The sequence below is a fragment of the Trichomycterus rosablanca genome, chromosome 19 (genome assembly GCF_030014385.1).
Source record: "Trichomycterus rosablanca isolate fTriRos1 chromosome 19, fTriRos1.hap1, whole genome shotgun sequence".
In the NCBI taxonomy this organism is placed as follows: domain Eukaryota; kingdom Metazoa; phylum Chordata; class Actinopteri; order Siluriformes; family Trichomycteridae; genus Trichomycterus; species Trichomycterus rosablanca.
Window position 1 is genome coordinate 7,216,390 of NC_086006.1, and position 16,643 is coordinate 7,233,032.

The window sequence follows — 16,643 nt, forward strand, 5'->3', positions numbered from 1 at the left end:
GTGTGTGCTAGCAGTCGTGCTAACTCTTGCTAACATTTAGCAGCTCTGAAATTGACACGAGGCTCGGTAATTTGTATCATTCGAGAGAAAAATACGACACACTTTCAGTCAGGGAGACAAACCACATTCACACCAAGACGAGTCAGCAAGAAAACCAGACATGGAGCTCGTCCCTATTTCGTTATGTAACCGTAAGTGTTTACACAAGACTTACAAAAAAACAATCACTAGCACCGAGACAGCGCGCCTTCCTCTAAATGACTTCTTTTACAGCCTTTCTCATTTAAAACACGCCTAAAACGCACAGTAAATTAAATCTTTTGAAGATAATAGCATCTAACACAGCACATAAAAAATACAAGCACTATAAAATCGCTATTTCCTTAAGAACAACAACAAGAGAACATTCTGGTATGTCCTGAGATAAATGCAAAAAAAGTGGCAGTAAGTACATTTTACCATTATGTGGATACATACAGTATATAGTGCATTAACCAGTAGGTGGAGTAGTGTACAAAGATCAAGATCAAGGATTTTATTTGAATTTACATACAAACACTACAGAACACATACAACATGTCACTACCTCAGGAACCATTGTACCATCTATTCACCATCATGTACTAACACTTGTCTTTAGTCCTGTGTTCTAATTACTTGTTTAGATTAGGGATAATAAGGAATATCTTTTGTAGTTATTTATTATAGGATTTTTTGTATTATTGTTGTATTTGCACTGTTTTGTATTGTCTTGCACTTTTTGTACCGTGTTACACCGTGATCCTAGAGGAACGCTGTTTCGTTTCAATATGTACTTGTATGTAGCTGAAATGACAATAAAACCTCTCTGACTCTGACTCTGACTGTATATATTCATTTGTTTATTAATTCATCTAGATTATCCTGATTGATTCTGAGTCACAGGGTTCTCCCAGGGCAAGGTGGAAATACACCATCAAAAAGTATGACACTTTGCCAGGAGGCCCACAGGCAATTTTGAACAGTCGATCCATCTTCTGGCATATTTTGAGAAGTAGGAGGAAAATTCGAGTACCTGAAGGAGAATTATACAGCCAAACTTTACACAAGCAGAGCTACAAAATACTGAATTATAAGAATTATTTTTGATTTGCCAGCAGTCAACCGAGGATTAATTAAGGACAAACTTGTCATAAGACGTGGTAGGAATTACTGTGCCACAGTATGATGAGCTAGGTGTCCTGCCCCATCTAAGAGGTGGTTCTTTTACTCCAGATCTGTTCAACATCTGGCAGAACAGCTGATAATCAACCTTCGCCTAGGAGGACATCTGGACCCATTGGAGAGCATGCCAAATTCCACAAAGACAGTAATCAGAGGCAAGGTTCGAACCCAGGACCTTTGAGTTGTGTGGCACCAACACAATCTGCTGCCCATGTGCAATACATATTTTAAACTACAATACTGCAATATTTAAATTAAGCCCTGGTGTGACTTTTAAAACTTTTACATGGCAAGTAATGAACAAACCTTCACTTGCTAATCATGAATGAGTAAATGAATAAAGCAAATCTTCAGATAAAAAAATAAAGAATAATATTTTTGGCCAACACAAAAAGAAAAACATACAGATAGAGAGCCAGCTGCAGAATAAAACTAGCTTTTATTGTATGTGTACCAACATCTGGTCAACTAGATGTCTTGCTTTATTTGGTCGGTGCCCCTTATACTCCAGACCTGGCTAACATCTGGCACCACATCTGTCAGCCACTACCCTGAGGGCACATCTGGACCAATCTAAGGGCACACAGGAAGAGTAGGCTCCACTCTACATAGACATGGAAGACAAGGATCAATTTCAAGACCGACCTCCGAGTTGTGTGGCAGTGCCACCAAGGTATAGTTGACATTTTTGTTTTTAAATACGGTATTCATTTTCTTCGAGTTGAACAGAGGGTCAGAATCTTTACACAGTGCAGGGTGTCTTGCAGGTATTGTCAAGTTCAATTAACAATTTTGTTTTATTGCCACCTTAAATGTAATTCAATCAAAAATATTGAAAAAAATGAAACAATGCAGGTAACACAAAAACAATAAATAGTTGATCCTTGTCCGAGCCGTCCTACATGTCCCATCCCATCCCGACGACCAATGAGAAGTCATTATTGTTCGACTGTTAATGTTGCTGTAGTAGCTGTAGTAATGTTGGACCAACCCTCACCCACCCTCAGTGAGCATGGGCCAGTTGTGGTTACAAATGGAAAAACAGCACTGCAGTTCTAACCTGAAAAGAAAAACTTGTATAACAATATTTGTATTATTTAGATAATGAATATAGCTAATGCGCATTAAAATCACAACAGAGAAGCTGTTTTGTGTCAGTATGGATTCAGACTCATAGATTCAAGTCCCAGTATAAAGGTCGAATTAATACCGGTTGCGTCTCTTTATTTTAATATGCATGTTTATTTAGCTGTTGTATGAACGGTGTTCTGCTGACTTCTACTAGTTTACATTTTATTTAATAATGCATAAAGACTTAAATAAATTTAGTAATGTGCTTTACATTTTGATGGCTATTAGCTTGTTGGTTAACATTTTACTGTCAACTACCAAAGTTCGGTTGTCAAGTTAAAGAAATCAACAAAATTTTAATCCTTTTCAGTTACTCACGCAACATACTGTATAAATTCTTATTTACAGCCAAATGAGTTAAACAAACACTCTGATTAGACAGAAGCTCTGTTGTGCACTGGGAGTCATTAGCAGAGTCAGGATTAGCCATGCTTATTCTCCAGACCTTTCTGGTCAATTTCATATTTCCCTCTTTTGGCTTTCCTTTTTTTTTAATAAAAGCATTTAACTACAATTAGCCCCTGTTTAAGGTACTCCCCTACCTTACATTGATAAATACTGATTGCTTACATAAAATATTTAAAATCCAGAGGAAATTGTGCATAGCCCAGACTTAATGACCTTAATCAAGTTTAAATGTAAGACACATATGAATTAACGCTTTTCTAGTTTCACAGAGAATCTGCAGAGAGCTCAGGATAAAACCCAGGACATTACATGTGTGGTGATCTGTCATACATGCAAAATACAAGTTTTATAAAAATCTGACAGGAAATTGGGATAAACCAGTGAGGAACGTGTTGGAAGAATAAACAGATATGTGGTTCCACCAGTACCCTGCTTTATTTGGCTCCAGACCGGCAACCTTGAAGGCATACTGGCCCAGTTGAAGAGTACACAAGAAGAGCATGCCAAACTCCTTTTAAAAGCATTAATGGAATAAAATACGTTCAAAGAAAAGAGAAGCACCTTAATTGCTGAACTAATGCGAAAGAGGGAACAAACTGCCTGGTCTGCTGTATGTGTATACCAGTGTGTGGACTCCCAGGTGCTCTGCTCTACCTGGCCAACATCTGGTACCACAGCTGATGATTAGCCATTACCCTGAGGAAACACCTGGACCAGTCAGAACAGCTTTGTTTTGTTTTAATACAGGCCAAGTCTGTTAATAGGTATTCCTACAGAATCGACCACCATTATCTGAGGTCCTGGATAATGACCACTGGGGCGAAATCAACTGCATGTTGTCCTGATTGAGTTACTGTAATTACTACACCTACTGTAGCATTAACACCGTTTGCCTGTTGGGAAGAGCTACGTGAGGCAGTTTATCATTTTTCTTTCCTCTCTCTCAGCCGTTCAAGCTCAGCGCTCTGCATGTCGGCTCTGCTTTAAGGCTCCATTTCAGCTGCCTGGACTTGCTGCCTTTTGGAGCCTGGCTAATAAATCATCCTCCAATCTGCTCGCTGAATTGCTCTGGCCCTGCTACGATTGCTCCAGCCCTGGGTTGCTAGGCGACCGGGCAGAAGGGAGGCGGGGTTGAGGGGGAGAGCCAGAGGGAGCGAGTGAGGTAGGGAGGAGGGATACCGAATAGCCAGGCGTGCACTCTGCTGAAACAACAGGCTTCGTTTTTCCCCCCCTTAGTCCAAAATTGTTCCAGAAAGCTGGCGCCCCCCTAGTTCGGCTTTAAACACCCTCCCTTTCTCTGGGCACAACACTGCACTATTGTGAAAGCGAGACGAGATCACAGAACGCAGAAAAACCCCTCTGAAAAGGCCATTGTGATTGGAGCGCACTTCCGGCTTAAACAATCGTTGTTGGAAGCTGGACAACTGGTTTGTACAAGCGTTGACAAAAAAGACAATGTCAGATAACACATGTGCATGCCAGCTTTGACCCAAACCGCCAATAAAGTATGCTTTTTAGCTTAAATACACAGCAAGATTGTGAAATCAACACTTGACCTGCTATGCTGAGCTGGGTGTAAATTTACTCATGCACTTCTAGATCACGCTAACCTGAACCAACACGAGAAAGTGACAATGGTGGCATCTGCACACAAAACAACCACAAAAACAAATGAGAGCCAGCCCACATCCTGCCTATTTGAACCTTATATAAGACGAAAACCACAGCAGAAGAGTTGAGCTACAAAACCTACTCACACAATAATTAATAAGGTTAGAGAGGAGTATGTTATTGGAAACTCGACACACGCTCGTGTTCCGTGTAAAAAGTATGTAACGATTCAGCAAAACCTGTTTCCTCTGTACACGGCTAAAAAGCAAAGGTAACAGGGAAGCATGCCAACAGGCCCCGTCTGTCGGCTTCACTTACACTGCTCTTAAGAACGACCTAAATCTGGCTAATAAAGCAGGCGACGAAACACAACCAACACATCCGGTTTTAAGGTAGAAAAGAGAAGCGGAGGTGTTAGAAATACACAAAATTAACCTCAGGGTGGATGGGCACGTTCACAGCCAACATGAAAGCGTTGGAAGACCACATCTGTGCAAGCTATTAGTGTTGGGTGGTATACCGACATAAATAAGCCACCAGCAGAAATCGTTTCATCAGTATTAGTTGTTAAACACTTATGCAACTCATGTCTTTGCTCTTAAACCTAATATCTTGTTAAACTGGTAAAAATAGAGCTGCAGCGTTTTTTTCTGATGGAGTTAGGCTCACCTGCACTTTGATGCTCGGTTTTTTCAGTTCAGTCTGATTAAACTTTGACCCAGTTTGCCGCTGATCTTTTTAAACTGCCACCAGTGTGACAAACTGTTTATATGAATTAGACGTGCAGACATGGTGGAGAGAAACTGATTCTCAGTGTTTTACAAAACCCTGAACTCTGAAATGTAAACATGGAGATCAGGTTTGTATTTTAAATAGAAATCTCACGTTTCATCACCTTGGAATCGCTTGTCTTGGCTTCGTAGCTTTTCAGTATGATTAAACTCGATTAAACTGAAGCTTTTTTTAATCTTTCACTCTTTTTTAATCTTCTCACGGCTCCAAAAGATGGCCCCTACCTGAGTGTTAAGGGCCTCGCATAAGGGCCCAACAGTGGCAACCTGGCAGTGGTGGGGCTTGAATCAGCGTCCTTTTGATTACTAGTTCAGTTCCTTAACTGCTAGGCTACAACTGCTCAAATTCATACAAATGAATACAAATTAATATAATCCTACTAAACAGTTGGCAGGTGTAGCCTAGCGGGTAAGGTACTGGACTAGTAATACAAAGGTTGCTGGTTCAAGCCCCACCACTGCCAGGTTGGCGGTGCTGGGCCCTTGAGCAAGGCCCTTAACCTTCAATTGCTTCACAGTACTGTAAGTTGCTTTGGATAAAAGCGTCTGCTAAATGCTGAAAATGTAAATGTAAATATCATTATAAAACAATTACTAGCAATAATAATAAAGCCCTAATTGTTATCCTCAAATTACTAAATTATAAGAAATATATACCATTATACACAAACTTTTGATGCACATCACTACTAGCACAAATCGTGATGTGCAGGTTTGTTTTCTAACCACTGGGGGGCTTTGATGCTGCCTTAATTCCTGGGGGCACTCAAAAACTATCTAAGGCTTTACACCATAATTAAGCAGCATTGTTGTGCAAAGGCAGGTTGATCTCACTCAGCTTATAATCAAATCGAAAACAACGTCAGAGCTCTGGAAAATTCCACTGCATTGTTGGGTAAATAATAAGGACTCAGGAGCAAACATCACAAACAGCTTTGAAGCACACGCAGGATTTACAGGAGTGATGTGGGACTTGGGTTTATCTGATCATTTAATAATACTAAAAAGGAATTTATCAGGACAAACACCAGGTTTGACTGCTTACAGGATGAGGATTGAAAATACAATCTGAAGTGGCTTAATAGGAATCACAATATTAGCCCTATTTCCCTCGCAGGAGAAAGAACAGAGGGGGTGGGGCGGTGAAAGGTGACCCTGACGAGGGCACAGATCTGTCATTTCAGAGCCAGTCACGGTCACTTGATTTCGCGTTCAAAAAGGACTAACGAGAGCCCGGTCCTACGGGCTGAAAGAACCAAGAAAGCAAGAGGAGAGAGAGAGAGAGAGAGAGAGATATCATAAAAGAGAGCAAGACAGAGAAGAAAAAGCGTGGGTTGATAAATAAATGCCGAGCAGCAGACAGGGCTGGAATGAGTGCCAAGGTCAGGGCTACATTTACACCTGTTCCTCCAGGCTGTCGAGATGCAAAGGCACAACTTGAAATCAGATCAGTGGGAACGGCGCCCTTGGCTTAGCAGCGATAGCGGAGGGGCACGTGGTTGCAACGTGGTTTCTGGCCTCTTGCCTTCAACCCACCCCGACATCACGCGCACACAAAAAAAACTGCAGAAACGGAATCCGGGCCACCTCTCATCCACTATTCATACACTCTCTGTATTATTCATCTGAGACAGACTGTTACACGCTTCACTTCACACTGATACGCCACATACATTCAAAATACTGTTTACCGCACACTCAGAACGCCCAGGTCGCCATCAATAAATAATAGCGCAAGAGTAACTGATGCCTTTAATGGGCTTGCTGGCACCTGTGAAACGATCCACGTCTCTTCACCAGGCCTTTCAGCATGATCAAACCCGTCGTGGAAGTGAACCGGCTTCATCTTAGACAGTGCAAGTCTGGCCCTCATGAAACTTGTAAACAAATAAATAATGCATTCGATACTTAATCTGCCTGGTATCGATTCCATCATATTTAATCACGCCGGCTTAATCTTCTAAACATCATGTCATTCAAACCCATGTCTTAAGCAACTCTATTTTAGGACTGGACCCAGACACAGAGAAAACTTTAGGTACTTTCCCATTTGTAAACGGAAAGCTTTATATTTTAACAAGATACTCTGGGGCGAGGGAGGGAAGAGCGAGGGTATTTCAGAGCTTTATGAATGGAGTGACTCAGCAGCACTGGGTGTGGATTCAAAAACGTCCCAAAAAAATCAGCCAGAAATTGCTTTCTGTGCTACTGTTTGCTATCATATCTTACAAACCAACGTTCAAGCAACTCACAGAGCTTCACATTTTCCCCTAGATATTTATCTACTTTGCTGTGGTTTTCGTACATAAAATAGCCAAAAATATTGGACATCTTACTGCAAAAACAAATAGTATTAAAATAGACTGACCTCTGTGTGATCTGGCTGTTTATAACAACAGCCACTCCTCTGTTGTAAGAAGGCTTCTTACAAGACTCTGAAACATGTCTATGGAAACTTGTGCCTGTTCAGTCAAAAGAGCATCTGAATGGCTGGGTTTGTTGTGGCTGGCCTGATGTTCCAGTTCATTCTAAAGCTGTTCAGTGAGGCTGAGGTCAAGGCTCTGTGCAGCTCTTCTTTACATCTTTATAGACCTTGCTTTGCGAGCAGTGGTTCAGTCATGCTGGAACAGGAAAGGGCCTTCCCTAAACTGTTCCCTTAAATTTGGAAGCATGTAATTTACTTTATATAATTAACTGACTTATTTCATGTTAGCAGTCATTGTGGCTGAAACACTTGAATTCAAAAATAGAAGCGGTGTCCCAATACTTTTGTCCCTATTGTTTATGCTTTATGAGTAGAAGGTGCAATTGGCTGATGTGATGTGTCTAAATTGATGGATTGACAGTATTATGGGTAGCCTGACAACCCATTTCATTTCAACCATCCCACAAGTGTTTTTAAATCTACTTCCAAGTTTAAATCTCTCCTCCAGGAATGAAAAGCTATACAGACCCAAAATCTTAATCACTTCTCGCTCTTTTACAGTGAACATTTTTTTCTTCAAGAACAGGTCGCAGCTTCCCTATGTCCAGAGACCCAGTGTTATTATTACACCCACTTTCTGCCAGCATTAAAAGCAAAAGTAAGTCTTGACTTACCACTTCATCTTCGGACCAGCACTTTTCTATGAGCTTTGGGACCGGCTTCTTCACCAGCCGCTGCAGGGCCTTCCCCGCGTCGTAGCTGCTTTCGTGTAGCTGCAGAAAATAAGCAGTATTTACAACGTGGACAGTTCTTCTTAATCAGAGAAAACATGAAAGCAACAACCCACACAATCTGTTTTAAAGTCTACTGCCTAGTGTCGAGGAAAAAAGTTATGGACTTGGTGCCAACCATCAGTGCCCAGCCATACAAATGCTCATTTGACTGGATGGGCACAACTTCTCACAGACACACTTTGAAGAATGGCTGTTGGTAAATACTTTTGGCCATATAGTGTATATACATTTTTGGATCACATATTAATTGTCCCTTTGGGTGCTTTGGAGGTGCAACGGAAAAGTATGTTAGCCATTACTGTTGAGATCCGGGGATAAAATCTCAAAGGTGCTATCGAATTGTCAGGGGTCTGTACAGACATGACATGATAATATCCAAGGGGTGAAAATGGCAGAGACACCCTAGCCATTGGGAGGTGTACTCGTCAGCATGACCCTGACCTCTGGATGAATCATCATTAAATAAGAAAACAGATAGTAGCGTATTATTTAATCAGCCTGGCAGGTGCGCCAAACAACAAGAGTCAATATCTGAAAAAATCATCACACACAAGCTGAAAACAAAGCGAGCTGACAGAGGTGAGCAGGTATCCGGCCGACAGAGAGAGAAAACACATTAGAATTACAAATGAAGGGGGGGGAGTTGGTTGGTTATGGTGAGGTCAAGAAACAGTCAAGGCCAGACAGCATTAATTCTCCACTCTCCCCATGATGGAAATGCCATGTTTATTACATTTTGTATTCATTGCTTCATGCTCGCTTTAGTGTTGCTTTGAAGCAGGGAGGGGGAAAAATGACCATCATTATGCATTATGTCCTGGGGCTTTGAGGGCAGCGCTGTGACTCTGCTGATGGCAGTGCTGGTTTATCCAGGTTTAAAATCGGGTATTTTTTGTGGACCTCCCATGCACACACAAGCATTTGAAGTAAGATGAACATTTTTAATAACCCTGGTCTTTTCTACACAGGTCTTTGCTAAGATTCAGCCATGCTCAAGGTGCCAGTGGACAGTTCATTAGCCGAGACAAATTATTCTTAAGCTCAAAGTGGAAATTCAGCTAAGACACTCTTATAAAGTAGTGTAGAATTACGACAGAATACATTAGTGATGAATGCTAGTAAAAACAGCCGTGCCAAAGCAGTGACTGGTGGTCCCCAACCACCGGGCTGGTACCGGTGGTACCATAGGTCATTTATTACCGGGCCACACAGAAAGAATAAATAAAAGCAATAAAAACACTGCTTGTGAAGCGGTGATTTTCTGCAGTGATGGCAACCAAAACAAAGTTACAGAGTAGAATGGACATAACGAACACATTTCAGGTGTTATTGTGTTATCACCCCTAGGTAGGAGCGTGTCATTGCAGCGAAAAAAGCTCAGGGTTCCCACTGTTCGATTTTTTTATTGGTGAGTAGTATTGTTATGCACTTTGTGTTTTTTATTATGCTCGTCTTATAATTTTATTTGAAATCCTCCTGCCCTCGCCGGTCCATGAAATTATATCTTATATGAAGCCGGCCCATAGTGCAAAAAAAGCTGGGTGCAAACCGCTGCTCTATAGAACAACCACATGTCTACACGTGAATGTCCATGTTCTAAGAAATAACATGCATTAAACATATTTGAGCCAATGACATTAATGACTCTACTGTAACAAGTCCAGTTCAGACACAGCCTTGCTAATATTTTCTTCAAACACGTCTCTCTCTCTCTCTCTCTCTCTCTTATTCCGACAAAACCACTCCAAATTTCCAAACCGGAACAAATCGGATTGGCCTATTAGCTCTGACTTTTCCTGGATGATTTTTCTCTGGCATGTAAAGAGACACTAAAATGGTAATTAACCTTTTTGGGATTCATTTAGAACAGCAAACTGCTGACGAGACAGGAATCAGAGCTTAGAGGTAATTATTCAGAGACTGAGAAATTGAGCTTGCTGACAGCAAAAGGTTTGAGGGCCTAAGATATATACACACATACATAAATATAATATGTAATATAATATATAAAAATATATTATTATTAATATATTTAATATTATTTTAATACGTGTTCAGTTCTAATTTTGTTATCAAATACAAATCTAAGCAAATAATTCCTTCATACCTGTCTATTAAATCTGTTGGAATGTGAAGGGTTAGATTAAAGAAGCCCGTCCTCTGCTGTTGCCGATTGGTCAATTTTACTGTCATTTAAAACTGGTATCTGATTGAATTGTTTTACCCTCTGAAATGTTATAGCTGGGCAACCTTTAATTGCATGAGCTTTGTTATCGCAAAATTTATGACAAGTTCCGCCCGCAGTGCCAGCTGCTGTCTGCAGATATAATTGTCATGTGTTTTAAACTCTGGCCTGTTGTCTACATATCCTCTGTAATGGAAATGAATCATTTTGCTCATTTATTTGTGCATTTAGTCTCATCTTTACGAATTTATGTGAATGAAATACCCTGACGTGCATGAGATGGGTGCATTACCGGCACTAATTAATTAATTAATAATATTAATTAATAATATTAATTAATAATATTAATCACCCAAGTCAGTATAAACAACACAAAAACTGAACTGAGGATGTCATTGGCAAGTGGGAGGTAAACGAACCTGACACGAAAAAAACAAAAATGTAACAGTCTGTCACATCCTGAGGTTGGTGTGTTATTTTTATCTGGATTTGTAATAGGACAGTTTTGACCAGCACACTCTTGTGGTGAAACGAACCAACTGTGCGAGGTCTGTAGAAGTAATTAACCAGGTGCTCACAGCTCGAGCTGTGTAGATCTAATGAACAGCACGAGTTCCTGTTCCTAAGGAAATCTCTGTTCCTGTCCACTAAAATACTTCACTAACTTGGTGTAATTTGTGGACCTGAAGGTCAAGAATTCTGGACACACATTCGTAACGTTCTGCTTTGTTTTTCCACACATCATGGTGAAACTGGGGCATGGAGAGGGTAAGAATACAAGGCAGTTGCTTTGAACGTTCACATTACCAGAGACTGTACTTGATGAGCAGCGCCGAGTGCTCATTCATCATCCACACTGAATATTCGAGAGCGTGTGCTCTGACCGGAGCTGACCGTTTCACTGACTTATTACCAGCTCTGCTTTTCATACCTCATGAAATGGCCAAATTGTGCTGACAGAGGATTTAATTTATGACAAGATTATTTCCAACTCTCTGTTATGTTTGGCCTATTAAAAAAAACCTACCCTCCCCCCTGCTCATTTTTTTCTGCTTTACGTTTACTTTTATTACGTTCAACACAGAAAGAAACGAGCAATGATCCGTCTTTGCCTTACGAGAGTTGGTGTTAATACGACAGGGAGCTCATTATTTTCAAGTTGAAATGTTGCCAGCGCTACTGATAAGAAAAAAAGCCTTTAAAATCCACCTCAGGCATAACAGAAACATGCCTGTCTAGTTTATTATTACACACTACATGATCAAAATATGTAGACATATTTTTCTAATTACTGAGTTAGACTAGTTCAGCCACACCCATTGCTAAGTGTGTAAAGCATCCAGTCATACAGCTCAGTGGCTAAACAGAGTACTTTTTCCCATCTTTATCAAAGTTTATTCGATTTCTACCCTGATTCAGGGTGTAGAAGTGTCTAGAAGGGCACTAAATTCTGTTCAAATTCTGTTCTTGGCTTCAAAACTCACTACCAAGTTCCAACTTTCGTCTAGTAGCCACACCAGGACAAGAACTGATTACAGGGTCCTTAAGGGTTGGGATTCTATTGCAAAGTGTCAGCTGAATTGGTGTAAAGCAGACTTTCCCAAGAATGTGGAGAAGCAAAAACTAAAGCTAAACTCTTTAGTCTATAGAGAAGAAAAAGTTGAAATGATACATTATACAAAAGAATAATAGCATCTTGGTAGATACAACAATTCGGATGTCCACGTACTTTTGCTTACAAAGTTGTTGTAAACTAAAGCCATTTTCACCTGTTTATTTCCCAATCTAGTCATTTCCAATTTCAAATGGGAATCCCAAATCTAATCAATGAGAGCCAGAACACCCCCCTTCCTGGACACGTGTCCAATCTGTGGCCACTTCTTATCACCTGCCAATGTTGGGTTCCCAAAAAGAGTCCTATCAGTGTATGGACAGCCATGTTAAGCTCTATGTGACTCCCCACCTTCAATCGTGGCCTGGCAGCTAAAAGAGACAAACACTGCCAATTGTGTTTGTGTGGATGTCAGGACAGGTCATTGGCTCTGAACACTCCACAAGTTAAATCGCTGTGCCCCAACTTCTGCAAATTTTTGCAGCAAATGTTGTTTAGAGTAAAAGAATGAACTTACAGTGTTTAATGCATTAAGTGTAGTGTCATCTCTTGAGGCAGCGAGACAGCCGTCCTCCGTCGAGCCTCCATCGCACATCCCAGCGAATGCTGCCATGCTCCTAAAAACAGCCACAAAGATACCATCAATAACACCCCATTAACACCTTTATACATAATTTATAAAAGCAAAAAGACCTAAACAATCTGCATTTCATTAGCAGAATACCATACAAAGATTTTTTTTAAAGCTCACCTGGCTGCCCGCAGGTACATAAGCAGGTCACAGTCGTTGACCCCGGGCATCCAGACCAGCTCCTCATTCTCAGTCACTTGGCCTCCAGGAGAGGGGAAGGGCTGCAGATCGGGGAGCTTGGCCTGTTAAATCAGAAAACTACTGTCAGAACCAATGATGACCACTTGTGTGTGTGTGTGTGTGTTAGTGTATGTTTCTTTAATACATTTTAGACTGGTTTGACTGGAGAATTTGGGTCCTTTTACAGGGAAACGCTGGTCTGTAGCATAACAGCATGGATTTATAGAAGCAGCTGGCTTTTCTAAGCATTATTTATTTATTTATTTAATTAATTATGTGATCTATTGCTAATACTTTTATGACACTAATTAAATCCAAATTTACAAATATTATATATATAATATAAAATAATATATATAATTATTTTATTTGGATATAACATTTGTAGCAGACCTGAATAGAGGAAATACTGTGTGTATACTGGAACAGCACCACAGTTTTTTTTGTTGTTTTTTTTGGCGGCATACCGCCGACTCTAATTTAAGGAACAGTTAACATGCCAAGTGGTTTGTAATTTGTCTGTAATGACAGCGAGTAAAAATGTAAAGCATGTAAATGTTCTTTTGACCTTTTCAATTCTAAAATGATGGGCCCGGGTACAATGATGTACAGTCCATGCTAGACAGTGCTGGTCTGAAACATTTCCTCTTCACTATGGGAAAACATTCGAACACAAGTATCCTGCGTCTTCTTTAATATGAACAAGACACCAGTTTGTTTTGCTTGAATGATTCTTTTGATGCATTCCATTGGTTGTTTCTTTAAATAATGCAAAAAAAGGAAAAATAAAATAGAAAACCCAAACATTTTTAAGGAGATATTAATAAGTAAGCTGCAGATTTAAGTCGCAGCTCTTAATTACATTTATTTAATATATAGAAGCACAATCTCAACAGAGAAGCGACTTAATTTCATTATGTTTATTTCCATTGGCTCAATTACTGTTTGCTTGATCTCATTTGGTTATTAATGGAGATCTTAAATGGCCACCATTAAATAGGCTTTCACTCAGCTACGTTCAGACGACATAGTCCATCCGAAGTCTTTTAAAAGAAGACGCTATAATCATTCCACACGAGGACGCAATGATGAATCTCCGGCCCGGAAGACGTGACAGTTATTGCTGGTGAGATTCAATCTTTTTTTTGTCTTTGCTCGTTTTTACTCGCCATTTCACTTCCTAGCCTGCCAAGCATGATCATCGGTCGAACCATTTTCAACTTAAACTCAGATTCGTGTGAAACGTATATGAAATTCATTTTACTGCAACCAGAACTTCCATTATTCCCATTTAAACAACTGGATTTTGATAACTGATGAGAGGAATGCTGTCTGTGCTAGTCAGTGGAGTAACACTGTCAGTAAGCATGCATGTCAAGTATTTCAGATCGGTATCAGTATTTCCATATCTGTACGTGGAATCTAACCTGCAATGCAAAGTGTTAAATAAAATGTTTTAACTTTGGATAAAGTGCAAAAACAAACGTACCTGGTGACTGGGACCGACTCGAATCTCCCCTTGAGTGCTGTTTAACCGCCTGGAAAACAGAGGAAAAAAACTCTCTAAAAATACTGAAATAAAAGCGCCCAGTTTTGACTGCCAGTCTGTAAGGTTTCTGTAGCCAATGGAAAACAATTTTCTAATTTTCTGCAGTCCATATAATTAGTTGTGCAATTTGTCAGGCTTAGGGGTGTAAACATCTGGTTTAGGTGTTTTTTTAATTTTTTTTATTGCAAACAGACCCTAAAACATGAAACATTCAATATTTCTAAAAATAAATACTAATAAAAGGAATGTTAGCTTAAAGGTGGATGGAATGTAAATTTTATTAGCCAACCATCGTTACAGAAGATTCATCAGCTCACAAGTTTAATGTCAAACACAGTCATGGACAATTTTGTATCTCCAATTCACCCCATTTGTGTGTTTTTGGACTGTGGGAGGAAACCGGAGCTCCCAGAGGAAACCCACGCAGACTTAGGGAGAACATGCAAACTCCACACAGAAAGGACCCCGACCGCTCCACCTGGGAATCAAACCCAGGACCTTCTTGCTGTGAGGAGACAGTGCGACAATGCTACCCACTGAGCCACTGTGCCAACACAAAGATTTGAACAAATCTCAGTACGGGTGGTACAAGTAAACAACGTGGCTGTCCGTCCTTGTCGATCTTAATTCAGACCAATCAAACAGAGCTACATGACAGCTTAGTGGTGTGCTGCTACTAGGGCTGGGTATCGCCACTAATTTCCTGGATCGATTCGATTCCGATTCACAAGGTCCCGATTCGATTCGATCTTCGATTTTCGATTCAATTTTCGATTCGATTTTCGATTCGATTTTCGATTCGATTTTCGATTCAACACATTTAGGCATATTTGAGTTACATTAACAGGTTTTGTTTAAATATGTACAGATGTTCAGAGAACGAAGGTGATGATTGTACAAAGAACACTCATTATTAAAAATATTTGTGTATTTTGTTTACATAAATAATTAATCCAAAACAGAAAACAGTAACATTCATTTTTTATTATTATTTTATATATCTGACACGCTACAACATTGTAAATGTAATGTAAACATACACCTGGCTGTTGAACAGCTTACCAAGTTTACACTACACGACACTCTGATTAACACCTGGTCGCTGTAATGTTCACACTACACGACTGATCGGCGATGGGGGGTTTCACACTACACCATCTATCACCAGGGGGAATCACAGGCGAGCTTCTCTGGTCTCCAAAACTACGTTTTGTCACGAAAACAAACATGAGAAGTGATGAAAGGTTTAATGATACCACGTCCAAACATGCACATCAACAAGTAGCGAGCGATCAAAGTTTGTGCGCTGATGAAATAAATGAATCTGAGTGGATTTGGCAACACGAGCAGCATGGCTTGTTCTATAGTGAGTTGGAGGTTAATAAATATTTTGTTTTGTAGAGAACGATCAGGTCAGAAATACTGTAAAACTCGCGTGTGCTGATGTATTCTGATAGAAACTATATTGCGCTCCACCTGTTTCCAACCTCGCCCCTGTGTTTCCCCTCGCTGTTTCTCACATTGATTGAGAGCCGAGTTTTGATCGCAGAGCGAACACCGAGTTCCTCCCGGATCCAGCACCGACCCGTCGCCGAGCGAAAATCAGTGCAAAAAGTTGTGTAGTGGTCATAACCTGAGCTTCTGCCATGCTGAACTGATGTGCAGGTCAGATCTCGTTACATGAAAAAACACTGGCTGGTCACGCGAAATTAAAGGGGGTAACAGATTTCCGTGTGCACCGTAAAAAGGGGCGTATTTAAAAGATCGATCTCGCGTTTATATGAATCGATATCGGATTGTTCAAATAAAGATCGATTCGAATCGAAAAATCGATTTTATAAACCCACCCCTAGCTGCTACCCACAGAAAATGACACCAAAAGAACAAAACATCGAAAGGCAGGCTGCTGGTTCGCTTGAGGTATTCACAAAACTCCTCTGTGTATAAGGCTGCAGTCTGTGCTCTGAATTTTAGCCAACCTTCGCAAAACTTTCCCCATAAGGTCATCTGGTTCAGATCCCAGCCGTCCCGACGAGCCTCATAATCACTGTATTCACTAAACCCGGTGGAGCTTTATACAGCAAAGCCTGTTCACTAGAAAGCCATCAGGCAAGTACACTATC

General features: G+C 40.4%; 1 protein-coding gene across 5 annotated transcripts in view; it reads right to left on the bottom strand.

Annotated features, from left to right (window-relative positions):
- Window positions 1-16,643, bottom strand: part of rerea (arginine-glutamic acid dipeptide (RE) repeats a) — a 238,821-nt gene that overhangs the window by 19,170 nt on the left and 203,008 nt on the right. For all 5 annotated transcript variants that reach the window (XM_063016133.1, XM_063016134.1, XM_063016135.1 and 2 more), the window contains 4 exons: window positions 14,461-14,509; window positions 12,912-13,033; window positions 12,678-12,777; window positions 8,244-8,342 (listed from right to left, as the gene is read on the bottom strand). In XM_063016133.1, coding sequence (XP_062872203.1) covers window positions 8,244-8,342; window positions 12,678-12,777; window positions 12,912-13,033; window positions 14,461-14,509 — 370 coding nt within the window. The remainder of the gene's footprint in view (window positions 1-8,243; window positions 8,343-12,677; window positions 12,778-12,911; window positions 13,034-14,460; window positions 14,510-16,643) is intronic.